The 26,731-nt window shown below is 38.0% G+C and overlaps 1 protein-coding gene across 5 annotated transcripts in view; it reads left to right on the top strand.

Moving 5' to 3' along the window:
* BAZ1A (bromodomain adjacent to zinc finger domain 1A) overlaps positions 1-25,126 on the top strand; it is a 66,125-nt gene extending 40,999 nt beyond the window's left edge. For 4 of the 5 annotated variants that reach the window (XM_075103342.1, XM_075103345.1, XM_075103344.1 and 1 more), the window contains exons 16-28: positions 205-318; positions 1,503-1,627; positions 3,349-3,957; positions 6,755-6,918; positions 7,105-7,259; positions 9,621-9,769; positions 14,994-15,074; positions 17,738-17,985; positions 18,114-18,340; positions 19,587-20,071; positions 21,155-21,300; positions 23,439-23,526; positions 24,093-25,126. In XM_075103342.1, the coding sequence (XP_074959443.1) occupies positions 205-318; positions 1,503-1,627; positions 3,349-3,957; positions 6,755-6,918; positions 7,105-7,259; positions 9,621-9,769; positions 14,994-15,074; positions 17,738-17,985; positions 18,114-18,340; positions 19,587-20,071; positions 21,155-21,300; positions 23,439-23,526; positions 24,093-24,283 (2,782 nt within the window). In that variant the 3' untranslated portion in view covers positions 24,284-25,126. The remainder of the gene's footprint in view (positions 1-204; positions 319-1,502; positions 1,628-3,348; positions 3,958-6,754; positions 6,919-7,104; positions 7,260-9,620; positions 9,770-14,993; positions 15,075-17,737; positions 17,986-18,113; positions 18,341-19,586; positions 20,072-21,154; positions 21,301-23,438; positions 23,527-24,092) is intronic. The other variant, XM_075103346.1, reaches the window with a different exon arrangement.
* The last annotated feature ends 1,605 nt before the right edge of the window (positions 25,127-26,731 follow it).

The raw sequence follows: 26,731 nt of genomic DNA, 5'->3' as shown, positions 1-26,731 counted from the left end.
TAAAAGGCATATAGGAAACAACAGCAGTGTTTGTGTTATGCTGGTTTCTTGAGACCCTAGACAGGAGTGAAACTTTTTATTGTGCTAAGCATTGTGCTTTCCCACATTACTGTTATTTTTAGATGATGCTGTGGTATAAAAGAAAAAAAGATGTGGCAGATCAGACTAATTGTAACTAGTTTTCTATGTTCTTCTTACTATTAGGATACGTAAGAGGAAAGAAGAAAGGTTAAAAGAGCAAGAGTTAAAAATGAAAGAGAAACAAGAAAAGCTGAAGGAAGAGGAGCAAAGAAATACTGCTGTAGAAGGATCTGTTGGGTATGATACATGGTATTGCTGTGATACATGTGATATAGCACTCTTCAGGTCTGTGGCCAAACCTTAGCTATGTAGTTTTCATTGGCATGACCATATACAAAGGTATATTTTAATATAAGTATGTAGTCCTTAATGTTGATTTTTATTCTTCTTCCCAGTGTTCTGGAATTGCTCTATGAAAGTGATTTCATTTTTAAAATCAACTTTTATTATACTGATAATTCTACTGAAAGCTTGACAGTTTTACCCACTGACAAGAGAAGCTTGCAAAATCTCATGTGAGGTTTTTTGCATTACTTTTTGTCTTGCATTGATTTCATACCTATGAATATCTTCGCAATATACCATTCTAGTTCGTTTTCTAATTGGAGGAATTGGTCTGATTTGAGCTAGATAATACTGACCTCACATAACAGTTCATGAATCAAATTTAATAGCATTTTTTTAAAAAATGCTGTGCTATCCCAGGTGATTTCCATAAACCCAAGGTTTTTTGTTCTATTAAAAAAACTGTACGGTTTCAGGTGGTAAGATTCATGCACGTGCAGCTGTATATGATTCCAGAAAAAAAGCAAAGTGCATGTACAACACTATATATCTTTACGTGCTTAAGGAAGGGAGCTAAATAAGTCTGCTTGCAAGCGGTGAGCGTGAGCCAAAGACAGATCTGTCCTATGTTTTTGAAACTATAATTGAGAAAAAATAATAAATGTTATCCTGTAATGGTTACATGTAGTTATGTAGGTTTTTAATTATGGTTGCTAGATGAGGGGAAAATATGTAATAAGCTTTTTATAAAACAGTATATGTTTTCATGAGGAAACTCTTTTTTTTTAGTCATGAAAAAAAATTCAGGCCAGTAGAACTACATTAAGATGACTCCAAAAAGGATCTGATTATAATAAAGCTTTTTAAATGAAAGAGTGAATGCCAAAGAGCAGGTTTTAGTCTTTAATAGAGAACTTGCCATGAACAGTTCAGTGGGTCTCTTCCGGGTTTTAATATATTCTGTGACTTAAATTTTATTTTTAAAAATCATTATAGGTCTTTTACTAGCTTAACTACTTCTGAGATGAAAATACTGTTTGTGCTGAAGATGACATATTCTGTTGTGTATGGGTTTTTTTCATTCCATTCTGCTTTTAATACATGTTTGGCCAGTCACCTTCTGTTTATTGTGTCAGGGAGGAGGAACGGGAAGACCTTGATACTAGTACAGAGAGCAAAGAAATTGAACGTAAAGAGCAAGACATGGACACAGTAACAGAGGATGAAGAAGAGCTGGGACCAAACAAAAAACGTGGAAGAGGTAATGCTATAATGTACACAAATGAGGAAATACATGTGTATGCATGGAGCCAGAAAGTTCATGCGTTTTATAGTACACTTTTATAAAGTATCAATGTTTCCTGTAAATTTTTAAAGGAAAAGGGGGGGGGGGGGGGAGGGGGACACACAAACATAATTAGAAAAAAAAAGCCACCCAACACAAAACAACACAAAAACCCACCAAAACACCCAATCATCATCATAATGGGCTTTTAGAGTGCAGTGAGCTGGCCTGGTATAGTTCTAGTGGTCAGCTGTATGTTCTTTCACACTTCTGTTTCTTCTTATCTTCCATACTTGCTATCTAGATTCCTCTTTTGTCTAAAAACAGAGAAAACCAAAACACCAACAAACAAAACAAAAAACCACAACCCACAACAACAACAAACCAACCCACCAGGCTATCGCCTGACAAACCGTTAGTTATGAGTAGTGCAGTTGAGGAGAGCGAGTTGTAGGAGTTCTCATCTAATGGTGTGGGTTTGATTCTTTTTATTAGGAAGCTGCAAAAACAACAGGTATTTTAAAAGAAAATGTTATAACGAGTGGTCGGGTTTAATTTGCCTTTGTTAATGAAGCAGCGTGGCTTCTATACAGGAATGCAGACAGACTTATCCCCAGATTTAATTTCCTCTGCAGTGTGCCAGTAGGAGCTGTGGTGCAATAAATGGCACAAAATGCTGTTTACTGGGGTGGTGAATTGATGATGGCTTTGGCTTGCTAGCTCATCTGTATCTTCCTCCCATGAAGGCTTTGTGCAAGCATCTGTGCCAATGAAAGTCCTGGATCATTGTGGACTTAAGGTTGCAAACTTCTACTGTTTCTAACAGTACCTGGGAGAGAAATTCTGAGCTGTTCAGTAATACAGGTCTGCATGTTTACTACAGCTTTATGATGGCAAAACAGTGAGGTTTTAAACAGCATTTCAAGTTTCTTGAACACCTGTGTTTGAGGCATTGTGCCTGGAGGGCAAACAAGTGTTATTTCATTCCTACAATTGGAAAACTGAAGGTCGCACTGGAAATTGGTAGAAATTGAGTGCTGACAGCATCTTTCACCATTGCATATGTTAATTACAAGATGTACTTTTCTAGGTGGCTATCAGGACCTGATTCTTTGGTAAACTAAATTGGGAACTGGAGTATTTTCAGTGGATACAAGCTGAGGGGAAAAAAACAGTAGTGTATATATTTTTAAAAATTATATAAAGTAACGTAACGGAGCTAGCAATAAAAGCTCTTGTATAGGGGTTCTGGTTTTGCCCGAGGTCTTTGGGGAGTTTAAGTTGATCATTCTGAGTATGATAAATTAAGTCCAAAACATAGTTTGTATTAAGTAATGAAATTGCTAGAGTTTTACTTTATCATAAGATACTTTTGTAACATACTTTAAAGTTCTTAAAATTTTGGTTCCTTTTTATTGTGTTAAAAATGACTATGTCAGTAAATGAGACTTGGTCTAGTTTCTGCAAAGTGAAAGTATGCTGAAGATGGCTTCCTCTTTATCGAGGGAAGGGGGTTAATCGCGTGAATTTTTGTTCAATAAAAGTAGTGTTTGTTTCTTGACTGAGCCAATGGTCTTTGATAGTGTAAGTAGATAATCAGAAAGGGACAGAATCAAAACCTGCCCTTTACTTGAGTTTTTGGTTAAGAAAAGAATTGATAAGCATGTTGGTATCATTCTTCTTCCTTCAACTTTTAGGAAGGAGAGGGCAAAATGGATATAAAGAATTCACAAGACAAGAAGAGACCACTTGTGAAAAGAGTGAACCTCTTACTGCTGAAGATGAAGAAGCTTTAAAACAGGAGCAACAGAAGAAAGAGAAGGAACTGTTAGAAAAGATTCAGAATGCAACAGCCTGCACAAATATCACCCCATTAGGTCGTGACCGTCTGTACCGACGCTACTGGATTTTCCCCTCTGTTCCTGGATTGTTTATAGAAGAGGACTATTCTGGTCTTACAGAAGACATGTTATTGCCTCGAACCTCTTCCTTTCAGAATAGTATACAGTCTTGCACAAATGAACCTCAGGTATTCAGTAAAACTGGAGAGTCTTTGAAATCCTCTGAATCTACCTCCAATATTGACCAAGATTCACACACCAGTGTTGTTGTAGAGGTGCCAAGGCCAGTATATAAACCAAACCGTTGGTGCTTTTACAATTCTCGGGAACAACTGGACCAACTCCTAGAGGCTCTCAATTCCCGAGGACATAGGGAGAGTGCCTTAAAAGAAACTCTTTTACAAGAGAAAAGTAGAATATATGAACAACTAAGCAGTTTTCCTGTGGAAAAATTCCATATTCCAGGTAAATTAAAGGTTCTTGATCTTAATTTGCTTCCACAGCTGTAACTTCTATGAAATAGTCTAGAAACCTCTAATTCCCTCATTTAATTGTAATTCCTAAGAAATAAGAATTGTTCTTACGCATTGTTTTGTTCTATAGAAAACAGGTTTGGTTTTTTCCCGTCTTCTTTTTTTTTTTTTCTCTCTGATGGTTCTTTGTGATGTTTTTCTGGTGTTTTGTGCTAAAAAAAGCAATAATATTTCTGTTATCTCACTGCTTAGTAAAATGAGATTGGCTTTCAAACAAACATCTTTAGGATGTAATTTGAGCTTTAGGAAAAGATTAACTGGTGAATAAAGATTAATATCTGGTAAAGGTATATCATAGTATTGATCATCTGATGTCCTCGTTTCCAGTGTGATGAAAGGAGACACATGATAAGACACTGGAGACAGAAACACTGCAAAGGGAGGCAATTACTATTGCCTTGATTTGTTGAGTAGGACATGTTCTTTCCTAATATTACAATGCATGAAATTACTCAAAAGCCTTTACTGGCCTATGGTGAACAAGGAGAATGATAGCATATTGCAGGGTCATACTAAAACCTTTGGGAGGAAAAAAGTAGTGTGGCTGTCTTGGTTGTTATGTGGCTTGACATCAGGGCAGTGGATTCTGTGATATTATTCTTTTCTATTTTTTTTTTCCCCCCCCTTCTTTTGGCAGATCCTCGTTACAGGAGGAGGAGAAGACATCTGCAGAGCAGTATTGTTTTTATGGGTTTCAAAGTGCAGGAGAGTACTTAAAATCATCATAGATCTAGGATTTTAAGGGTTTTTCCCTTTTCTCCTCGCCAAGTATTTTGCTATTTATTGGCAAGACATTAGCTCCAATCACTGATAAAATTGTACACAAGCTTGCATCTGGCTTGTTTGTGGTGGGTAGAGGATGTTACCAAAATAAAACTCCCTCAGGTAATGTTTAAGAAATTGAATTTTGTTTTGAAATATGCCAAATTACCATGAGGATTTCAGTGTATCTGTACTGCGGCAAGGGAGAATTATTCAGAGCAGAGCCGAGTTCATTTTTTACTGGAGTGTGTATGCCAGGATATGCTGCGAACATGTCAGATACTACTAAATCCATAACTGATCTACCATTTCTTTTGGTGGACAGAGTTTCTGCATAGTAATTAAGCTTTATTTGGAGACCTTACAGCTATGTTTGTGGGTTTTGGTGAGAAAAATCTCTATCAGGTTCTGATATATTTGTGTTTGTGTGTGTGGTCCTATTTTCCTAGTTGCTGCACTTCTATCTGTATTTTGTGTGTTGCTTTCTGCCCTGAAGCAACTTGGTTTCCACAATGATGGATTTTTCTTCTCTTCCTCTGTTAGAATTGTAGAATACAATTGATCAAAACTGCCCTTTTTTTTAAACATCAATTTAATAGATACCAAGAAAATTCAGATGCAGTGGTCCCAATACCAATGCCATCACCTCTGCATGCTAAGCAGTGCTAAGTGGCCATGTGTAGCTCACTTTGGAGGGAGCTTTATTGCAGTGGATTCCAGCTGTTTCCCTGTTGCCTTCACTCAAATGACTTGCAGGACAAGTGAGAATTACCCTGTACACTGCCCTTCTCCCTTTTCCAATTCCCACTCAGAAGAGCATGGAAATAAAATTGATATGTGCTATTACTTCATTTTATTCCAATACCCCTTAACCTTTCTGCATCAATTATTTGCAAGTCAATTGCTGCCATTTCAGTTCTGCTCAAGAAAAAACCATTTTGTTTCTTTTTTTTCTAAACCAAAAAGGACGTTTCCCACATCCAGATGTAGAGTATGCTAGCACATGTTTTGCATAGTTACTTTCAGTTACAGGGAATTGTTTCTGCAATATGGTGCATCTTAGAAATTAATCCTGTACTTCCTTAACAACAGGTATATGGTAATTTTTTGGTAAATACCTCTTAAGTTCCCGCATATACCTCCTCATCACTGCACTCATAGGATTTAAGGTAAATCCTGTGAATAGAAATGTTTGCTACCTATGAAGATTTGCAAGCAGTGATTTAGGATCTGGGCATACTTTCAGCTCTTTCCTGTGGCTTTTGAGCTTTTGCATGAATTTTCAGTTCTCTCATGAAGAGGTTTTTGCTTGACAGCCTATCATCAGCTTTTCCTTCTTTTTCATAAATGACCTTGCAGTTTTGTTCCTTTTTTTCCCCTGGCTTTAATTAGAGGACATAGTCTAGTCTGTGCTGGTGTCATCTTTATCTGTTTATTTTGCTTTAAAGTTATGTTTTTAAAAGGGATTATATCTTGTTCTTTTAGTTTTTGTGATTGTCAGTTGCACATGCTTCTTTTAAATGTCGTGATGATAAAGATCCATGGAGGAAAGAACTGAAGAGTTCTCCTGTAAAGTAAGGGCCATCAAATGTGAAGAATACTAGAAATGTGACACTGTTTTCTTGGTGTTTTTTTTTTTCTCCTTGCACTTATAGCAGAAAGTTGTTGATATTTACTACTTTAGAAAGCATTTTAAGACAAAGTAATGACGTCTAAATCAACAAATTCTCATCCTGTGTGTATAGATGCTAATCTATAGGTCTTTCCCTTGAAAGTGTACTCTGCTTGGTTGGATTGGATGCCTTAGTTGGTATGGAGATGTTGGTGTTGACAGCTTTTTCTACAGGAAGGGAGTTTTGAACCTGTGTGTTTAGTTTGTTCTGCCCTGTACTACTCTTGTTCCCTCCACCAGCGGCTACTTTAAGGAACAAAGTCCACTAACACAAAGTTCCTTGCTATTTTTGCAGACAAACCTCAAAGTGACATCAGGCCTTCTTCAGGACGGGGAAGGATGCAGAATACCCATGATGGATCTCACCTATCTGCAGAGAAGCAGCTTGAACTGAGACTTAGAGATTTTCTTTTGGACATTGAAGACAGGATCTACCAAGGAACACTGGGGGCTATTAAGGTATTTCTGAATCGTGGAATACCTAGAAGCACCATGGCGCCATGGAGTCTGTGGCTTGAATGAGAACTCCTGCCTGCTATGGGTTTTACCGAAAGCATAATTTAATTAAGTGTAGACAGTAATTGGCACTAAAAGTTTTGTGGCCTTTGATTCTTTAGAAACTTAAAGTTTGTGTGTTTGCTTCAGGTTACAGACAGACAGTCTTGGAGAGCAGCCTTAGAACATGGGCGGTATGAGTTTCTGAATGATGAAAATAAAGAAAATGGTATAATTAAAACTGTGAATGAAGAATCTGAAGAAATGGAAACTGATGATCAAGATAAATTTATTGTGAAAGACAGGTAAGAGCTATGGTTTAAATAACGGCTCTTCCCTGTGAGTTTTATAGCAGTGCTCTGGTGTTTTTTGACCTTTGAGTTTTTTTTACCCTCAAATTTTTTGGAATAGTATTTTCTTAAGATTTGAGTTGTAAAATGTGAGATTTTTACATTGGTTTGTTTTTAAAATGACACTTCTATTACCATATAAGACTAAGGCAGCAGTTTTTACAACTTCTGTTATTCAGATATTACACTGCTCAAAGTGAACATTATCAAATAAGAAATATGTGAATTTATTTTTAAAATAATTTAAAATACAGAGAAAAGTAAATCTGGCAATTTCTGTTTTCCAGAAGGAAAAAAAAAGGGGGGGGTGTGTGGAAACCCCAAAACACAACACTTTGTGGAAAGAGTAGGAGTGTTTAAAGCGGAAAATGGTAATAGTAACAAACTGCTGGTTGGAGTGGCCAGTGTACTTCATGAGTCACAGTAAGAACCATCAGTGCAGCAGGCCATGGTCTGGATTAACCTTTAGCACTGCAGCAAAACAGAGATACAATCTTATAACTTTATGAATGATGATACTTCTGTAGAGCAAGCTGCAACACAGTAAAAGAGAGGAAACCTCAAATCGTATTGTGTTGCAACTATAAAAGTGTTGTCTTGGGTTTTTGTTTGCTTTCTTAACAAACTTCTGAGACAGATGTGGGACTCCATATCAGTGTTTTGTTGTAAAGCAAACTATAGGAACTGAAGATTTCTAAATAAATAGTTCTCAGAAGTTACATACTTTTCAGAAATAAAGATCTACCTTAATTTGCTTAACACATATAAAATTGTCTTGGTACAATTTGAATGTTGAAATATTGCAGGGGCGGGGTGGAAGATTCATTGGAGGTGATCGTTGTGCTAACGTACTGTTTGCTTAAGTATTCTGTGAGGTTTTCTTCGATTAGACTTCTATTTTATGAAAGCTTTATTCCAGGGTGGACTCTTGAATGCTGTGTTGGATGTAGGAACTTAAAGTTCGTTAAGGGTTTTTCCCTTTTTCAGTTTGCTGTATTTCATACAAGACTGCCCTTTGAGTCTGAGTTTTCTAGTTGCGTGCAAAATGGATAGGGTCATTCTTCTTTATATTAATAACACAATTCACAGACATTTGATTCCTGAAAACCACAACATAGAAATAGTCCACTGTTTTAATTAAGAAGCTAAAATCTGTCTCCAGTTACCTTGGGTGCTTGCTCCACTGCCAACTCTCAATTCAAATGCAGAAGCTTGTTGCTTCATTTTTTTTCCATTTGATACTGACTCTGTCAAAGTTTCTGAATAAAGTCTACTCTAATAAAGACTTGCATATTAAAACAGACGATGGGATTCTGAAATCATGTGACAGATTGCTTTTGATGCTGGGCTTTTTATCCACCTCAGAGCGAGTGACATCTCATTAAGACCTTGGAGTTTGACTAGTGAAATGTAAATAACTATGCAGCTTTTTATTCCTGTTTGCTTTCAGGCTCTTGAAATGTGTGTGACTGCAAAATATAATGAACAGCTTTTAATTGTGAAAAAAGAACAGGGACAACCAAAGGCATTGCTCATTCACCAGAATAAAGCAGAATCCAGACAGTCTTAATTAGGTTTTTTTTTTATAAACCCCAAGTAGAAATTGAATTTTATTTTCATTAGTATGAGTTGCTCTCCTACACTATACTTAATGTTTGTGGTTCAGGAAGGTTAACTACACTTTGAAATGATTACTTAGTCTTTGGTCAAAGAAGGCTGTTTTATTGGAAACATACCCCCAGTGCCCCTTACATGAAGATTAGTATTTTAGAAAAATCCTCCAAGGATGAGAACATGAGAGTTAACAATTCCGGATTTAAGATTCTAGAATTTATCTTCTGATTTTATTTCATTTATTTTCTTTTCAAAAATCTTATTAACTTGGGAGATATAAGTAGCTGAACTTCTGCAGGTGGAAGTTTTCTCAAAGGCTACACCTCACCACTGGAAGTGTTTTCACTGAAGAATTATTGCAATGATACTCTTCACAAAAATCTCTCATAAGCTGGCTGATGGATGTTGCATGAAGTCTTCTGGCAATCTTAATTAACTGTATTGAAATTTGTCATCCCCATTTCTTGCAATTGAGATAAATCATCTTTAGGTAACGAAGTTATCTAGATTAACTAGAATAATTAAGCAAACTTGATAACGGGGACAACTAATCACACTTGTGCAGTAGCTGTTCATGTCCATAGTCCATGCAAGTAATTAAAGTGAAAATAAAAACCTGCTGTGGATACAGACCTGTACAGATACCCATGGTGTTCAATTCAAAGTATGTTTAAAAAAAAAAATCATACATTTCTATTGTAGACTCATTGGGTTAAAAACTGAAGCTCCGAGTGCTGCATCAACAAGTACAAGTACTCCTCAGCCAGTTAATAATGTGGTCCACTACTTGGCATCTGCACTGCTTCAGATCGAACAAGGAATTGAGCGCAGGTTTCTCAAAGCACCTCTTGGTAAGCTTTCAGAATTGAAACTGTATGTCACTAATTTTGTGTAAGATTTTGTAACAAACAAAAATCACCCCAACCTCTCCCAAAAAGCGCACAAAAAAAACCAGCCCACACCACCCCAAACCCACTTGCTGCTTTTGTAAGACTGGATGCTTGAGAGGGACGTGTTGGGGAAAAGAACAAATAACTAACTTATTGCTATATACCACTGTAAAATTTTAAAAAAAGTTAGATTGTCAGTTTACAAGGCCATAGATCATGAGGAAATATTAATATTTTCCTATTATTCTGCATGTCCTGAGTTACATGTATTAATAAAGTTACAGCATATTTTACTCTTAAATACATGCCTATTTAACCTGGATCATTTCAGTGATCTTGCTTATGTGGCCCTGCATTTATACTGATGCACTGGGCGATAAATTGTACCCTTAGGCAGAAATGAGTGAGCTTTCTGGGGGAATACTCTGTAATTTAGCGTTACAGTTGAGGCTAATGTATCATGCAACTATACCACGAGTTCTGTTGTGTGGTGGGTTTTTTTAGGTTGTAAAAATGTATGCTCCTTTTTATATTGTTTCTGCGTAAGTAATGTAGCCCTGGTTTATCTAGATCATCTTGTTCAGCAGTAACAATATTTGCAGTAAAAATGTAGTAAAGATTTACATTGCAAACTTTCAGATCCTCAGGTTTTGTGTTTATGCTGTAAAACTTGGAAATAAAAGGTTGTTAGAAAAATTTAAACCAAAGCACAATTATAACTTGACTTCAACATGTATTCCTTCCTTGAATTCCTCTGATGTGCTCTAGGGTTGAGAACAGGGTTCCAAAGCACATGAAGTCACTTTGTTTTGCAGTCCCTTAGGTCTGGGTTCCTTAGGATCGTTTTGCAATTCAAAACTGGGATTTTGTCTTAGAGAAGTGCATAAAGGTAGTTCATCCTTTCTGAGGCAGCTGGATGCTATACTGAGAATAAGCTGTGCTTTGTGCTGGGCTGGATGGTTTTACTTCTCACCCACAGGAGTACAGCGTGGTTTACCAGCACAGCACTTACCAGGGTACCAGCACAAACTGATTCACATCCCACTAAATTGACCCTTTCCTCTGATAATGACTGCACACCAAATCCTTATGCTCCAGCAGATTTTGCTACAGTAGTTTAATATGAAAATGCAAGTTTTAGTATATTAACACTAGATGTTAGTGCCCCATGACACAGTTGACCTAAAACTGTTTCTGCATCTTGGCTGCTTCTGCATGGAGTCTGATGTCTGGGTATCAGTTGCCACTGAAAATGAGTTTGAGCTAGATTTGTGCCAGAGACTGACACATAGGCATGGATTCCTTTCCACAAGCTGTCGTTATCAGTGTGGTGACCTCTAAAAGAGGGAAATGCAGCAAATGATTGAGATGAAAGGGGAGATCATATGAGTTGTTTAAACCGCAGCTGTTTAAAAGCATTACTTGGCTAAGTGTTTGGTTAACTCAAGTATGCCTGCCCTCTCCAAGCCAGGCATGATATGGTTTATTTCCTGCAATACGACTAGACTTACAACATGCGTGTGGGATACTTAATTGATAGTACATCTAGTTTTGTCATTTATTCTGCATGTGCAGGCTGTAAATACATTGTGCAGTATATGCCTCCATTTCCAAACTCTCTCTGGGAGTATTTTGGCAACAGCATCCTGCTTAGAGCTGTAATTTTACCGCAGTGTGCCCTTAAGGGGAAAACCAAAGCTATTAGTAGATTATGGCCATAGATTGGGCATCCTGAGTTAGAGAAAAAGGACTAAAAGAAGAAAAGTGTCCCTGAAATATTGGAGAGAAAGATTTCTAGCCATCCTCCTGCATCGTTTTTTTTTTTTAGTGGTCCCAACTTTGCAATAACTCATGTTGGTGCTGGTTCATGTTTTTGCTCGATCTTCTGATGATGGTGGCGTTTCTCCTTCCCCCGCCCCAGCTTGGGAATCCTGTTTTCCTTCAGATGCTTTGTACTGTGTGACAAAGAAGTGTATAGGAAAAGCAATCCTAAGCGATTTGCATGTCTTAAATCTCATATGTTTACCATAGTATGCCTGTACATCTCTTCAGTTCTGAAAAATGGTACTGCTGGAAGATTACTGTAATGTATAGAATAACCTACATAGCTGAGGGAGCAGGAAGGATCCCAGGTCTCTTCTGCTCTGGCTTACTGCCCTAACCATTAAGCAACAGTGTCATGTTCCCTCTTCCTTGCTTTACCTTTGGTGCCAAGTGTCTCATGTTTTTGGTTGCGTAATAGGACGCTTTTAGCAGGAGATGAGTCTGAATGAAGGCAAGGCTTTAGTTTTCTCACTAGAGAGCTCTTGGAGGAGCTGCTGCTTGAGTGGCTTTGTAGTAAAGAAAGCTTAACACACGCCTATTCGCTGATGGTTTTCTGGCCACTAGGCTGTTAGTTATACGAAGGGTGCTCTGACTGGGGAACTTCCAGATGTGACCAGAAGGTGCAACTGCAAAGTGTCAAGGAAACCTGTGCATTTGAGAGGCATCTGGCAAACTTAGGCATTCCAGAGGTCAAGCAGGAGTTCTGGATACAGCCCTTCCTAGATATCCCTTCAGCGTTTCAGACATGCTTAAAAAAAGAAGAGTGTAAAATTATCTTATATTCAGCTTATGCTCCCTGGTTGGAAACAATGTCTTTGCATGCTACCACAGCAAGTTCTGTTTCTTAGTTTGCAACTTGCATATGTATAACAGACGAAGAAAAGTTCTCTACTTAGCCTGACAAGGAGGTGTTGGTATTTTACTAAACCTTTTAATAGAAAGTGGACACTGCTTCTTGCTCAGAGCTGTGATGCCCTCTTTCACTGACCCCTCTAGGAAGTGGCCAACAGCCCTCTGATGATAGAAATTAGCTTTTAGTTCATAACTGGTGGGTTTTGGTTTGTGAATATTTTGGTTTTGTTGCCTGTTCTTAGATAGATCACTGTGTCCATAGATTCTTTTTTTTTTTTTTTTTTTTCCTTCTAACAGGAGGGTTTTCTTACAGCTGTTCCAACTCTTCAGTGGAACCATCCCCTAGACAAAATGACTGTGTATCTGTTTCTAATGTTAAACCTGACAAACCCAACTTTTTAGGTTGATTTCATAACCGCTGAAGTAAAACCACTGGAAGTCAAGCAAGTGCTAGGAGTTCTGTTTCGGTAGCAGTACAGAGGAACACTTTCGGTTAAAAGAGTACCCCTGCATTTCTGCTTTAAACCAAACTGAACATGCTTTGTCTTTGTCATTTCAGTTGTTGCCTTCACTGCAGAGGGTTTTTGTCCCCTCTGTCCCCCCTTCACTGTGCCCTGGTCCTATTAGGGAACGGAGCCATACTTAACAATTTTTGGTTTTCGCTCTATTTACAGCGCTAGTACTAAAGACAGCACAGTGAAATTCACTGCAGTCACAGGCAAGTTTATCCCGGTGGCCTCCAGGGTGCAGAGGAGACAAAGGGACCCAGCACAGCAATAAAAGGACCAGCTGCTCCTCTGCTCTGTTTTTGTTCTGAGGCTCTGTCAGGCTGCCAAGAGCCTCACTGGTGATTCTGATAAGTTTAGAGTTGAGGCGCATACCAAATATTCAAGTGGAAGAGCAAGAAAAGACTGACACAGAAGACAGCAATGCAAAGGGGGATCTAGAAACCCCAGAAATAGCACCCTCTGCCTCGCAGAGCTGTTAGATGCTGGCTAATCTTCTGTTGTCTGGTGATTAAATGTAACATGACTTGGATTGTGTGATTTCTTCATTATTAATTGGCTTTAGAAATCCTTTCATTACACATTAGCTGTGAAAATTTGGTTTTTCTTCCTTAAGTCCAGCCCAAGGTAGTGTTTGGGGAGAATCAGAAAAAAGGGGGTGCAGCTTGCAGTACCTGTTTTTCCTGCAAAAATTCTGAGTTAAGATGTCGAAAATCCCTTTTTTCTTTCTTTCTTTTTAAATAGCTGTTTGGAAACTCTGAAGTGATACTTTTCAGACTAAAAAATATGTTTGGGGGGGAAGAAATACAAGCAATTTTTATTGTGGATTTTGCTGCTTTTTTTAGTATAAATTTTTTCTTACATTTCAAAATACTTTGCGGTGGAGAAGTAGGTCTCATCATTTCTATTACATAGGTGTGAAAATGGAGGTATAAAATGATGAAGTGATTCAGTTGCACTGGAGTTCAGTGAGGCAGCCATGAAAAAACCCTGCCTTCTGCACTCGTGCAGGACTTCAATCATTAGTCCTTCAGATTTCCATACGAAAGGTTGAATTCTAATTCATGGGAGCACCTTTGTGACTGATATTGGGAACCATTTACCTCCTTTTTAATTTGTGCCATGCACTTCATGTGGAACAAAAAAAAAACAACCAGCAGCTTTTTTGCTTCTTTTTGCTTGTCTTTGTTCTGTTCCTTTCTTTCTAGATTTTGATTATTTTTGTTTCCTCTACTCCCAAAGTTGTTTCCTTTTCTATTTATAATTGTCCTCCTCATAATAGCATCAGACACTTTCCAACAGTGAACTGGGATAGGATTAATATATATGTGTGCTTTGTTCTTGCACTTTTTTAACTTCCCTGCAGAGATTCATGAGCAGAGGCGGTGGAAGTAGACATTTATTCTTATGAAGAATTTTTGTTTTCAGAGTGCCTTAGTCAAAGAAGGTACCTTGCATTTGGAGCAGATGAGGTTTATTATGGCTCTTGCTTTCTGGGAGAGTAATTTCATAATTTTAATACTCAAGGACACTGCTGCATAAAAATATCTGATGCATGTCATTTCACATGGACAGATGAGCTACTTCTCATGGTCCCTGAGGACTGTGCCCATAGACTGTCTATATTTTTAAGATGTTAGGAGGCTTGTGGTAGCATAGACCAGACATGTTGTTTGCTTGGAGAGAAACCTGTGGTCAGTAAGCTGCTCCTATAGCCATTTGTACTGTAGATGTACTTAAAGGTAAGGGAGGGTAGGCTTAAGAGCTTGCAGTTTAAGCCTTCTGTGTGTAGTGGGAGTCAAAGTAAATCCTGGATGTGTGATACCTCCATGCACATTATTCTCTTACCCTTCTCCACCTACCTTTTTCAACATGCACATGTTAGAAACCAATGTTCTAGTTACATTTTTAGACTACAAAAGTATGGATTATAGAAATTAATTACAAAAATAATCCGTCACGCTTCAAAAAAGTTTGAAATAACTTTATGAATTTGATGTTAGGTAATGCAGAAGATGGTAAAAGGAACCACTGGGGGGATAGAAAGAGGAAGAGAGTGGAAGACAAGACTAGTAAGAGAGATGGTAAATTTTAAATGTTACTTGTATTGCTAACAATTAGAAAGTATTGACTATTTTATCAGGTTTCCTTTTTTAAAAACTTTAATAATTTTGTAGCCAGTTCCTTGCATTGAAGAAATTGAGGTATTGAAGCCAAGGGTTTAAACATGGGTAGTAAAACACAACTCAAAGATGTGTAAAAAAAAAAAAACCAAAACAAAACCCCCTCAATTTTTTTTTTTTTTAAAGTTTTCTGAAACCAGAGATGAAGAACTGCATTTTCGTTTTATCACTTTGGGACAGAAATCTGCATGTTCACCTAATCCTCCCGTCCTTTTAATGCCCCGGTTTTTTTTTTTTTGTTTTGGGATTTTTTGGGATGGTTGGGTTTTTTTGAAACTTTGCAGTATTGTGCAACTGCATATTCTTTCTAGAAATACTAAAATGGAAAACCCTTCCCTGAACTCAATTAACTATTGATAGATGAGTGCATAGATCTGTCAAACAACTTCATTTGCATTGTAGCAGCGCTTGGGGGGCTTAGCTGACAGAGGGGTATCCCACTGCGCGATGTAGAGCTGCTCAGGCACAAAGGAAGAGGCCGTTTCTCCCTCCAAGTTAACAATATAAATGAGAAAGATGATGGATGGAAGAAAAAAGTGTTATTCTTATTTTACAAATTGGGATCTGAAACAGCGGGTCTCATTTGGTTTCTTTCAGCAGCGTGACGTGCTGAAGCAGGTTGTGGTCAGTAATTTCTATCTCTATATTGCAACTGCCATTTTGCAGTGCGAGTATTTGTTGTGTCGTGTGATGAGCTATATTGGTGAACCAATCCAGGTTAGAAATAACCACCAAAAAAGAGTAACAATGCTCAAGCTGCCATTGTCAGCGAAAGAAATGCTTGCCAAGCTACACATACACTTAAGATAAAGTATCTTTGCCAGAGTTATAGTAGAAATCTGCAGCAGAGCAGAGAACTGAAGTGAGTCTCAGCTTAGATTCTACTGTCTTGACAAGCAGTTTTAATTTTCTTAATGAATTTTTTTAAAAATCTGTTGAGATATACTGCTATCCTTAGTAAGACTGAACTTGAGACAGGAAAACTAAGGATTAAGTAATAGGAAATTTTAGGAAATCCGGAATTGTATTTGCAGTTCAGGAGTGGCTATGTTTTATTTATGAAGCTGTGTTGCATGTTTATCCTCTGCCTTCTCCTATTGTGTTTCTTGTGCTGCTTGCTGCTAATGCAAATGTATGCAAGATTAGGCAAATCCTGGCAGCCAGTTGATGAGAAGGCAGAAAGGCCTTGCCAGGAGAGCAATTAGTCTCATTTTTTGTTCTTTCATTTTATTTGCTATTAGATATTTTTCTGTTTCTATTCCCGAGGAGAAATCATTTGGCAGCCAGGTGGATCATAGGCCATTCCTGTGCCCACTGTGACTAGTGCAGCAGGCAAAGTGGCATTTTATACTGGAGTGTATCGTTAATCAGCTAGAGATCACACAGTAATAACTGGACTATCACTTTTAGAAGCGATATCTCTGGAAATTTCTATAATCAAAAGTACTGCTGTATTGTCTCTTCCTCTCCTTAAACCTTCTTGCTTTAACGTGCAAGAAATAGCTTTCAATATTCATAAACCATTCCCTTTCTGCTCAGCAGCAGCAGCAGTGTTAGGGTGTAGTTTATACCTTGTTTCTCTAGCTCCTCAAGCAGCCATTTGCTTCTGTAATTCCCAGATGCTCATTCCCATTCAGTACTGCCCCCCTCACTATTCTGCATGTGTATTTGTGTGGCTGCTTCAGTGGCCTGGATTGCAAACCAAACCTGTTTGAAAATACTATTTCTCACCCCTGTCTCTGCACCCCCTATTTATTTCTAACTTAATTAGGATCGCAGGTCTTACTAGGTGTGTGCCACAGATTCATGTCTGCTACATTGCTTATCAAGAAAACAGTTATATTTCAACCAGATGGGTCACCCAATCTGGTTAACCACACAGAGGTGCAGGTTTTTTGAAGGTGGAGTGCAGGGTAGGAATAAAGGCACTGATGCATGGAGAGAGGGTTGAAAAATGTGTGCTAGATTATACTGGGGCAGGGGCAAGTGCAGGTGAGAAGAGCCCTTTAAGCTCTGGATTTGTTGTTTGGGGATTTGCGGGGGGGGGGGGTTGTTGTGGGTTTTGTTGTTTTGTTTTTGTGGTGGTTTTTTTTCCCCCAGTGAAGTCTGTTTAATGGCAGGTACTTTCTTTTAAATGTAAATATTTTGGGATTTCAAAATGTACATACAAGGGAAAGTAAATTGGGTGTATGATTTTTTTAAAAAAATCTTAAGTAATCTTCATTTATACTTTACAAACTGAATCAAATTGTTAGGTTTCCAGGTTGACATATGAGTAAGACTTTTGTGTCTTACTCATGTCCTATGTATGTGCAAGTTCTAAGTTGAATTAGTATTGAAGAGTAATATCTTACAGCTTCAGCAGCTTGGAAACTTAAGGAGGAATTGCTCAAGTACTGAAGAGATAAAACAAAGGTTATAATATAATCCCAGTTTATATTGCTATCTGTCTGAAAGTCAGAGCCTTATCTCATAGTCCAGAATAACCTGGAAGTTTGAAGAAGTTTGATCATTTTTTTATTTTCCTTTTTTTTAATTTTCTTAATCCCCTTCTTTAATGGAAGATGCCAGTGATGGTGGACGATCTTATAAAACAGTTCTGGATCGCTGGAGAGAGTCACTTCTTTCTTCTACCAGCTTGTCCCAAGTCTTCCTTCATCTGTCTACATTGGATCGAAGCGTCATCTGGTCAAAGTCCATCCTCAATGCTCGCTGTAAAGTGTGTCGAAAGAAAGGTGATGCAGAAAGCATGGTGCTGTGTGATGGCTGTGATCGAGGCTATCATACTTACTGCATCAGGCCCAAGCTCAAGGTATCTGAGGGAAAAGTGCCTCCTATTCACACAAAACTTGAGTAGTTCTTATGACTTAATTGCATGTTATTAACGCTTGGGTTGGTTTTTTTGGGTTTTTTGTTCGGTTTTTTCCCTTCTGTTTCTAGGTCATTCCTGAAGGAGACTGGTTTTGTCCAGAGTGCCGACCAAAACAGCGCTCTAGACGCCTCTCCTCCAGACAGAGACCATCTGTGGAAAGTGATGAAGAGACTGCTGAACGACTAGGAGACGGGGAAGAAGAGGCAAACTATGATGAAATGGGACAAAGTGAGGAAGAGCATTATGAAGAAGAGCAAGATGAGGAGGATGAATCTCAGGAGGAAGAAGAGATAAGGTAAGCAGACATCCGTTGAAGTGATTTCCCACTGAAATATCATCTTGATTATTAGGTGGAGTAATTGTGCATGTAAGCACATATCTTGAAAAGCCAGTCTGGAAAAGATGTTTACTAAAAAAGACACAAGTCACAGCTTGTTATGAATTTAATTCTTACTGATGAGTTTAATATTAATAAAAGGTAAGCCACTGGACTTGGACTCACTTTTCAGGATGAAAATTCCAGCCTTGACATCCAGGTGGGTGTCAGATGGCCATCAGAGTTGCAGTTCTGTACAGCTACTGTTTGAATATAAAGTGGAGATAGTTTAAAACAGTAAAGACTTTCTAGAGAAGACCTGGAGGTGTCTTTGTCCAGTTTTGAATTTTGGGGGAATAGATGCATACAGTAAATATTGGAACATTAGGGAAGACAAGGTTTACCATTGGAGGCTATGGGCCATTGGGAGGGCTTGAGGACTTCTGCAGTAGCTGTTGAAAAACAAAATAAAACATCCACCAACCCCCCTCCCCAAATCAACCAACCAAAAAACACCAACAACAAAAAAAAAACCCACCAAACTAGATAATCCAATGTGATAACATCAGTAAAGTGATGAATTTGATAGACATGTCAGAAGCGTAAAAGTTGAAGGAAACTTTCCTGATCTCAGAGTATTTTCTTCTTTTTGGTACAGCCTTTTGAATTGTCTGAAGTGAGATTATTTGCAGCTCTGACAGTTGGGATTCAGTAGTTGGAGAGAACTTGCATCTCCTTGAGAAGTAAATTTTATCTCTGGGATCTTTATTCTCTCCTGTAACAGAAGGAGACTTCTGAGTATTAGTGTTAAACCCTGACTAGAGTGTAACTTTTTTATACTCAATGTTTTAGAACTGCAGTTTATTTATGTAGCTGATAATATTGTTCAAAAATCTTAGTAATCAGAGTTGCTGTGAGAAGTAAGTGATTTAAAGAAATTGATAGCTAATGCTCCAGTTAATGCATTCATATTACACAAGCTGCAAGGGTGATCAGAATTCTGAGCACTTATTTAACGTATGTGCTCCACGTGATATTTAATTAAAAGACTTCAGAGCAGTATTTAAGATAATGGTAATTGGATGACTGCATCAGCTTGAAAGCCAGCTGCTCACCCGTCCAACCTTGAATGGCTGGGGCTTTTAAATGCTGGATTAGGAAACTGAGGGGGAAAAGGACGAACGGAATTTTGGGATAAATAAACATAATTTTTCACTCTTTGTAGCCCATCAAAGCAAGGAAGACCCCAGGTCAAGTTTCCATTAAAAATGAGAGCAGCCAAACTCAACAATCCATTCTCAAGTCGGAACAGCCAGCGTCAGGCAAGATATGCTTCTCGGAGTCAGCAAAACACACCTAAGCAAAGTGAACCTTCATCTAAAGTTACCAGAAGGGGTTTAAGAAAGGTAAAATCCGCCCCTCCATCAGTGACAAAGCCTTCTTTAAGACTTAATAGCCGGACCACTCGTCAGAGCCAAAGTTCATTACAAGCAGATGTATTTGTGGAATTACTTGGTCCTCGAAGACGACGAAGAGGAAGAAAGAGTGCTGATAACACACTGGAAAACAGCCCTTCCAATTCTCTTGGATTTAGAATTGTTGATACTGCAGACTCAAACGAACGGCTTAGGAAGTATCCAGTTTCTGCTTCAAAGCTTTCTCTTCCTGTTGCTGAACCTAAGAGAAGAGGCAGGAAACGACAATCCACAGGTTAGAGAAATGTTTTTGTCCAGAACGAAAACTACTGTTCCTTACTAAAGTATTAGTGTGGTAGAGCAAGGAGACTGGAAGTGGTGGTTGAAGGCATTTTTACCACTTCCAACAAGACAGTTCCCTCCTTTTGCAGTGACAGAAACGAACCTTAAAAAAAATTTCAGTCATCTAAAGACCAAATACTTAATTTGCCAAGGAGATTTATCATATCCATATTTGAAATTTCATATTTGCGCACAATATGTAACAATTGCTAATAAGTGGATAGAAAATGCGGAAGTATATTTATGCCTTAACTCATGCAAATGTTTACTTAGAGCTTCTATGGTTTTGTTTTATTAGAGTTAGACAGTGAGGAACACAGATGTAGGCAAGGTAATTAAATTGGGAATATACACGTACAACAAGAAACTGCTACCAGAACAAAAATGTCATCTATCTGGTACAGGGCTAACAGTGTCCTTGCTTGTTAAGCTAATACCTAGTATTTATTGTAGGGAAATACTTGGAAAGCTACAATAACCTTTTAAAACCAGAAAGGACCCAGTGTGAGACTGAAGAGTGTTAAAGAGCTTGTGCTCCAGTGTGGCAGCCTTGTATTCTGCACCATTTCTGTTCTTCACCATTAGGAGTTTCTGGGCTTATCCTCTAACCACCCTGCTGACTAGTCTTGAAAGCAGATAAAACCATGCTGAATAGATGTTTTGTGGAAGTAGGAGTTATGAGCAGGCGGCTTATTGTGTTTTTCTCTAAGAGGGCTTTTCTTTAAGTGTTTAACAAATCGTTTTAAAATTGAAATCAATAAAAAAATCCTCTCCAAAATTAATGTGGTGAAGGAGAATGGAGGAGGAACCCAGCTAAGTCGTGGTACGTAGTATTTTGTACAGCAAGAGAGACATTAAGTGGTTAATAGCAAGGCTGTAGTATAGCTAATATCTGAAGCCAACCTGCACAAGTTGTGCCCTGAAACTACAGTTTTAGTACCCAAGAATAATGGTGTTTCACTTAATTTTTTTTATTTTACTTGTCAGGTTTTTATTTTTATCTGGTGGGGTGGTGTTTTATTTTTTTTTTTTCCAGAATCATCTCCTCAAACCTCATTGAACAGGAGAAGTTCAGGACGTCAAGGGGGAGTCCATGAACTCTCAGCTTTTGAACAACTCGTAGTGGAACTGGTACGACATGATGACAGCTGGCCTTTCATGAAACTGGTTTCCAAAATCCAGGTAACTGATAGAACTGTAGACGTAATGATGATTGAGAATCCTGTTTGCTGCCAGTAAAACTTGGGATTTTACAGCATTGCCCAAACAGGGGGATGCAGCTAAGCAATGGGATTCAGGAGAACTCGCACGTTGCAGCTCAAATATTTGGTGCCAGAAATAACTTTTCCAATTGACATGTCGTTATTGGGAAAATTTTAAATGCACTTGTCATCAAGCATTTCAAAACGTGAAATGCTTTGATTTGGCAGAAAAAAAAACCAAAACAACCAGCTACCAAATAGAGCACAGGACTGCTAAAGGTAAGCTTATGGTTATTAATTAATTAGCTGAATTAATCTTCAATTTGTGCAAAGGTATTTTGAGAACAGACCTGCAATAAAATGACAAGGTAGGAACAACTTCACTCTGCTGTTAGCTGTAATTTAAACTGTAAAAAGGTGATTTCTTAGCTTAGTTCTTCATCTAATTTCCCTCTTGTTTATATTTTAAAATACTTGATGGTAAAGTAGGTACCCAAAGGAAGCAGTGCTTTAGAGGTTTGTATTACAGTAAAAGTTCCCAAAGCATCTCTGCTTTTCTGCAGGCTGCACTGGCTTGTCAGTTGTAAGGCACTGCTGGAACTCTCCTGCCCTAACAAAGTGCCTGTCCTCTCCAAGCCCTCTGGAGCAACTCTGCACTGACATTCCTGCAGGATTTAGAGCTCAGTGTTTAAGTGCTCTATTAAAATTAACAGTGATAGCTATTAAATGAAGACTTGAAATTCTGAATTCAGTCACAGGTATCTGGAAGGTTTAATGTATCAGACAAAAAGAATGATGTACAAATGTGAGTGAAATATGTAAGCACAAAGGAGGAGTAGGAGAAGAATTTTGAATGAAACAGAGACTTGTTAGTCTGTGTGCTAGAGTTACAGGAAAGTGAAAGAATCGGGTGAACACAAGGAAAGTTCTTAAGGAGGGATAGAGGATTCAACGTAATTTCAATCCTGAAAAGAAACTGCTAGAATTTGGTGCATTCCGGCATGCCTGAATCAATCACTAATGGGTAGGGTCTGTATAGTTCGGAAAGAAAAATCCATACCTGAGTGACCCAAATTTTCTTCATGATAGAAATTTTTTAAACTTTTTGCTGCCGTGAAGACAATGTAAAGAATACATTGAATGATCAGTGCACAGCACGCCACAAATAGAAAATCACATTTCTTTTTAGTACTTACATAAACAGCACTCCTAAAGGGAAAGAAATTAAAAATGTTTTAATGTAATTGTATTTCTCTACTAACGCTTTCTCTAGGTTTGTTTGCAGGTTGCACTTGATAAAATAAAGTTACAGACCATAACTAGGAACTTAGTTTTAAAACCCACATACACCATCATGTATGTATCTTCTTGTTTAACAAAAAAAAAAGGTCAACTTTGGATCAGATATCTTTTTCTTTTTTTACCTGGAATTCAGAATCTGTGATCAAATGATCTGCGCCCTTAAGGGTTAAGCAATCCTTTTCCTCTCCTCACTTTCATCACCTAAACACTGTTCTGAGTGGCTGTTTATCTCTGGTACTCGATTGCTGTGTCCTGCTTGCTACAGAAAGGTTTGCTACCTTCTCTTCAAAACAACTACATGGAATCTCAGGATTTCATGTCTCTTGCAGGACTGCAAGACGGTGAATGGTAGTGGAGTAAAAATGGCCATTACACATGATTAAGGAGCTTTTAATATTGTAAGACGTTACAGGAAAATGAAAAGTTTTTACATCTTGGAAATAATTTTTGCACTTGACAGATGGGAATAGCTGGAACACTGTAATGCTTATTTGCTCATGCAATTTTCTTAGATGTTCACAAGGTATTTAGGGTTAGATTTATTCATTGAATTGCTGGGTAATGTTTGTTGTGGTCTGCTACTTTAGTGATACAAAACATGTAAAACCAATACCTGAAAACTAATATTCAGTTCAGGAAATTGAGGTGGTTGCTTGGGACTCCTCTGTTTATTTAAAAACAAAACCAAAATGCCTTCTGATAATGCATGATTTGCTTGATTTTTTTTATTTTTTTTTAAAACATAGGTAGAATTTTAAGCTTCCATTTTGTTTGTGTGTGATGAATCATTCTTTTTTGTTGTTTTTTTTTTTTAAGGTACCAGACTACTATGATATCATCAAAAAACCTATTGCCTTAAATATAATCCGTGAAAAAGTGAATAAATGTGAATATAAGTTAGCATGTAAGTATTATTTATTGAAAGAGGTAGTGGACCCTGTTCTGTCTTTAAAATAAGTTCTTGTCCTAAAATAGAGCTGTGTCAGAGGATTAGAAAGCTGAAATTGTTTGGTTTGGGGTTTTGTGGTGGCTTTTGTTTTGTTGATGGTTTTTGTTTTGGTTTGTTTTTTTTAAGAGCATTTACAAATACTTTTAAAATTAGATTTGTTTGGCAGTAGTTCTTTTACTACTAACAAACATGATATACGGGTAGATAAGAAATGAGCAGCTGAGAAACTGCTGATAATACCTCAAGCCTTTGATGTCAGTGAGTGACACTGATGAAATATTAAGAAAAGGTACTGTTGTTACTGCTTGATTTGTATTTCCTTTACTGATGATTAGAGAAATTTAGCAATGTTTACATGGCACTTCACTAATATAATGGTAGAAGCTTGACACATGGAGAGACATTTTTGTGTTGCAACTCCACGGTACAGTGTAATATCACTGTACTAATTCAGTGGTGTCATACTGTTCTCTGATGACTTGAGACATGCTAAATTAATGTATTTACTTTTTATTTACTAGCGGAATTCATTGAAGACATTGAGCTGATGTTTTCAAACTGCTTTGAGTACAACCCTCGTAACACAAGTGAAGCAAAAGCTGGAACTAGACTTCAGGCTTTCTTCCACATTCGGGCTCAAAAGCTTGGACTTCCGATCACATCTGGTAATGTGGATCCTGCCGCTCCCGCGGCAAAGAAGTCACGAATCTAACCTCTGCCTTCCAAAGGATTTTTTGAGGGAATCTGTTATGTTCATTAAAATGAAATGTTAAATCACGCAGTCGGCATACCTGTATAAAGCAATAACAACTGTTTAACCACCTTGAAGTGTGGCCTGCACTATATTCTCAATGTAATATTAAGCACTCAGGAGAACGTAGGAAGGATTACCTTTGCTACAGTTTTATTCAGTGTCTAATAATTTTGATAGATGTACTGGATACAGTACTGGTTTACAGAGGTTTTGTACATTTTTAATACATTCATGTGTCCAAATATCTTCCAGAAGTACATTGGTTTTTTTCCTGCACCAAATGACCTTGTTTCATCCTCTAGATTTTGTAGGAGCTGTGGTATTGAGGGCTTTATCAACTCAGATAAAATCTTCTGCTGTAGCACAGTTGAAGAAACTGTGTGTATGTTTAAAACTTGTTAGAGCATATCTTCTCAACACTACACATGAATGAGTACAATTGCATATCTTTTAAGTACTGTACCAGTGCTGGCTGGAGGTATTCAGTCTGAGTTTATTAAGTAGATATTTATTTAGCATTCAAAGTAATTTGTGAATTTGTTTTGTATTTATAAAATTTGTACTTGGGGATTAAAAACAAAAAAACAAAAAAAAGGAGAGTTCCATAACTTTAAAAAATTTTTTTCCAGTCTTTTTTTTTGTTTGTTTGTTTATTCCCCTCTAACTTGATGATCAATCAATAAATATCTTCCCGTGTCCCTGGCAGTTCTTCTAGCAATGAGTAAATTTACAGGACTGTACTATAAGTTTCTACGTACAACTTTGGAAGTGTACAAATAAAATGACACATTTTTCAAATTATTTTGAGCTTCTGGCATTTCCTTTTGAGTTACACTGCTACACCACCTTCCCCATGAATTTACTAGGACAAGTTGCTGGAGAGAGCACAGCAGAATTTGGTTTCTGTGTGAGTACCCCAACCAGCATTTTCAGCAGCTGCAGCCAGTGTCCTACCTGCTCTCTGAGTGATGCAAATGTTCATCAGTATGTAAGAATTATGTGTATAAGTCATATGGTTCTTTAATTAGGATGTCTGTTCTAACAGCATAAAACCTCATAGCTTTGCTGAGCTGACCAGCAGCTTCTTTAAACTATCCTTACTATCCTTGATAGTTTTACTTTCAGTATTTATTGATCTAAATTTATTAAACTCAGTTTGAGTCAATAGCTTTAAAACCTTCTAAAACCAGTTTTGCTCACCTGGAGGTGTGCCATACTCTGAGAAAACAGCATGGAGCAGAAGTTTGGGGGTAGGAATAAAGAAGGCAGGAAAAACTGAAACATGAGGTTTGCTACTGCAGCAACTTTGCTCCATGTTTGTGCTATCTTACGTTGCAGCATTAAGACCTGTATATGCTACAGACCAGAACTTACTTGCTCTGTAGTTGCGGGTTTTCTTTGCTGCTGTTGTGCTCGCCTTGCCTTAGAGGTGGCAAGAATGGGTTTTCCCTTGAGCCTAGGGAATGGATGGTGACAGAGAGGAGACTGATCAGTTCAAAGTGTTGGGTTTTGGTTGTTTTGGGTTTTTTTTTTAAAGTCTAAGAATGAGAACAGCAGGGGATGTTGTTTAGATGTGTTTTAATACTTCAGTGTTTCTTTGCGAGCTTGTCCTTGTTCAGAGCTGACATCTCTCTCCTGCCAAGATCAAAGGTGTATTTCTTGTTCCTACCACAAAGAATGCTAAATACCATAAGGAATGTGAGCAGCAGAAAACCTCTTTGCAGGGTGTAGGCTGTACTCGATACCTCTGCATCTGTCTAGTCCCAAGAGGATGTGAACGTCCTGACTAGCAGATTGCACAAACAGTTGTGCAAGTTCTTGTTCACATGAATAGTCCCCATTGACTCAAATGTGAATGCTTTTGAGGGGCCGGGGCCACAGTGCACTGAACAAGTCCATCTGTGGCAGACGCAATTCAAATTGTTAGTGTCCCCAACCTACTCCCAGCTGTTCATTCCTATCGCTCTTTCTCCAAGGTTATTTCCTTCAATAGCTTCCCCTCAGCAGCACAATTATCATTTTGAGTTTCGGTAGAGCAAGTGGGAACAGTTTAACCCAAATCTCTGCTCACGATGGTGGTCTGTATGCTTCTGCTACGAGTTACCAATTTGTCATTAAGTTTGCAAACCTGAGGCCTCTGTTAAACATGCTGAAGGTGAAACACAGAAAAGTGCCCACTTCTTTGAGCAGCTGTGCTTAAAATATTTATGTATGCTGTGTGTGCAATGCAGACCTGACTGTCCTTGGCTTTAGCGGTGCTCACAGGGCCTGAACCAAGCCCTCTATTCCTGGCAGTAGCTGTCTCAGTTGCTACTCTGCAGATTTTTCAAACTTCAGCTATGTTTCTTCTGAGTTATGGTCAAGATGTCTTTTTATGGCTGTTTATTTCTCCCACACATATCCCTT

The sequence above is a fragment of the Phalacrocorax aristotelis genome, chromosome 9 (assembly GCF_949628215.1).
Source record: "Phalacrocorax aristotelis chromosome 9, bGulAri2.1, whole genome shotgun sequence".
NCBI lineage: Eukaryota > Metazoa > Chordata > Aves > Suliformes > Phalacrocoracidae > Phalacrocorax > Phalacrocorax aristotelis.
Note: the sequence above shows the minus strand (reverse complement) of the source record. Positions and strands in the feature narration are given on the sequence as shown.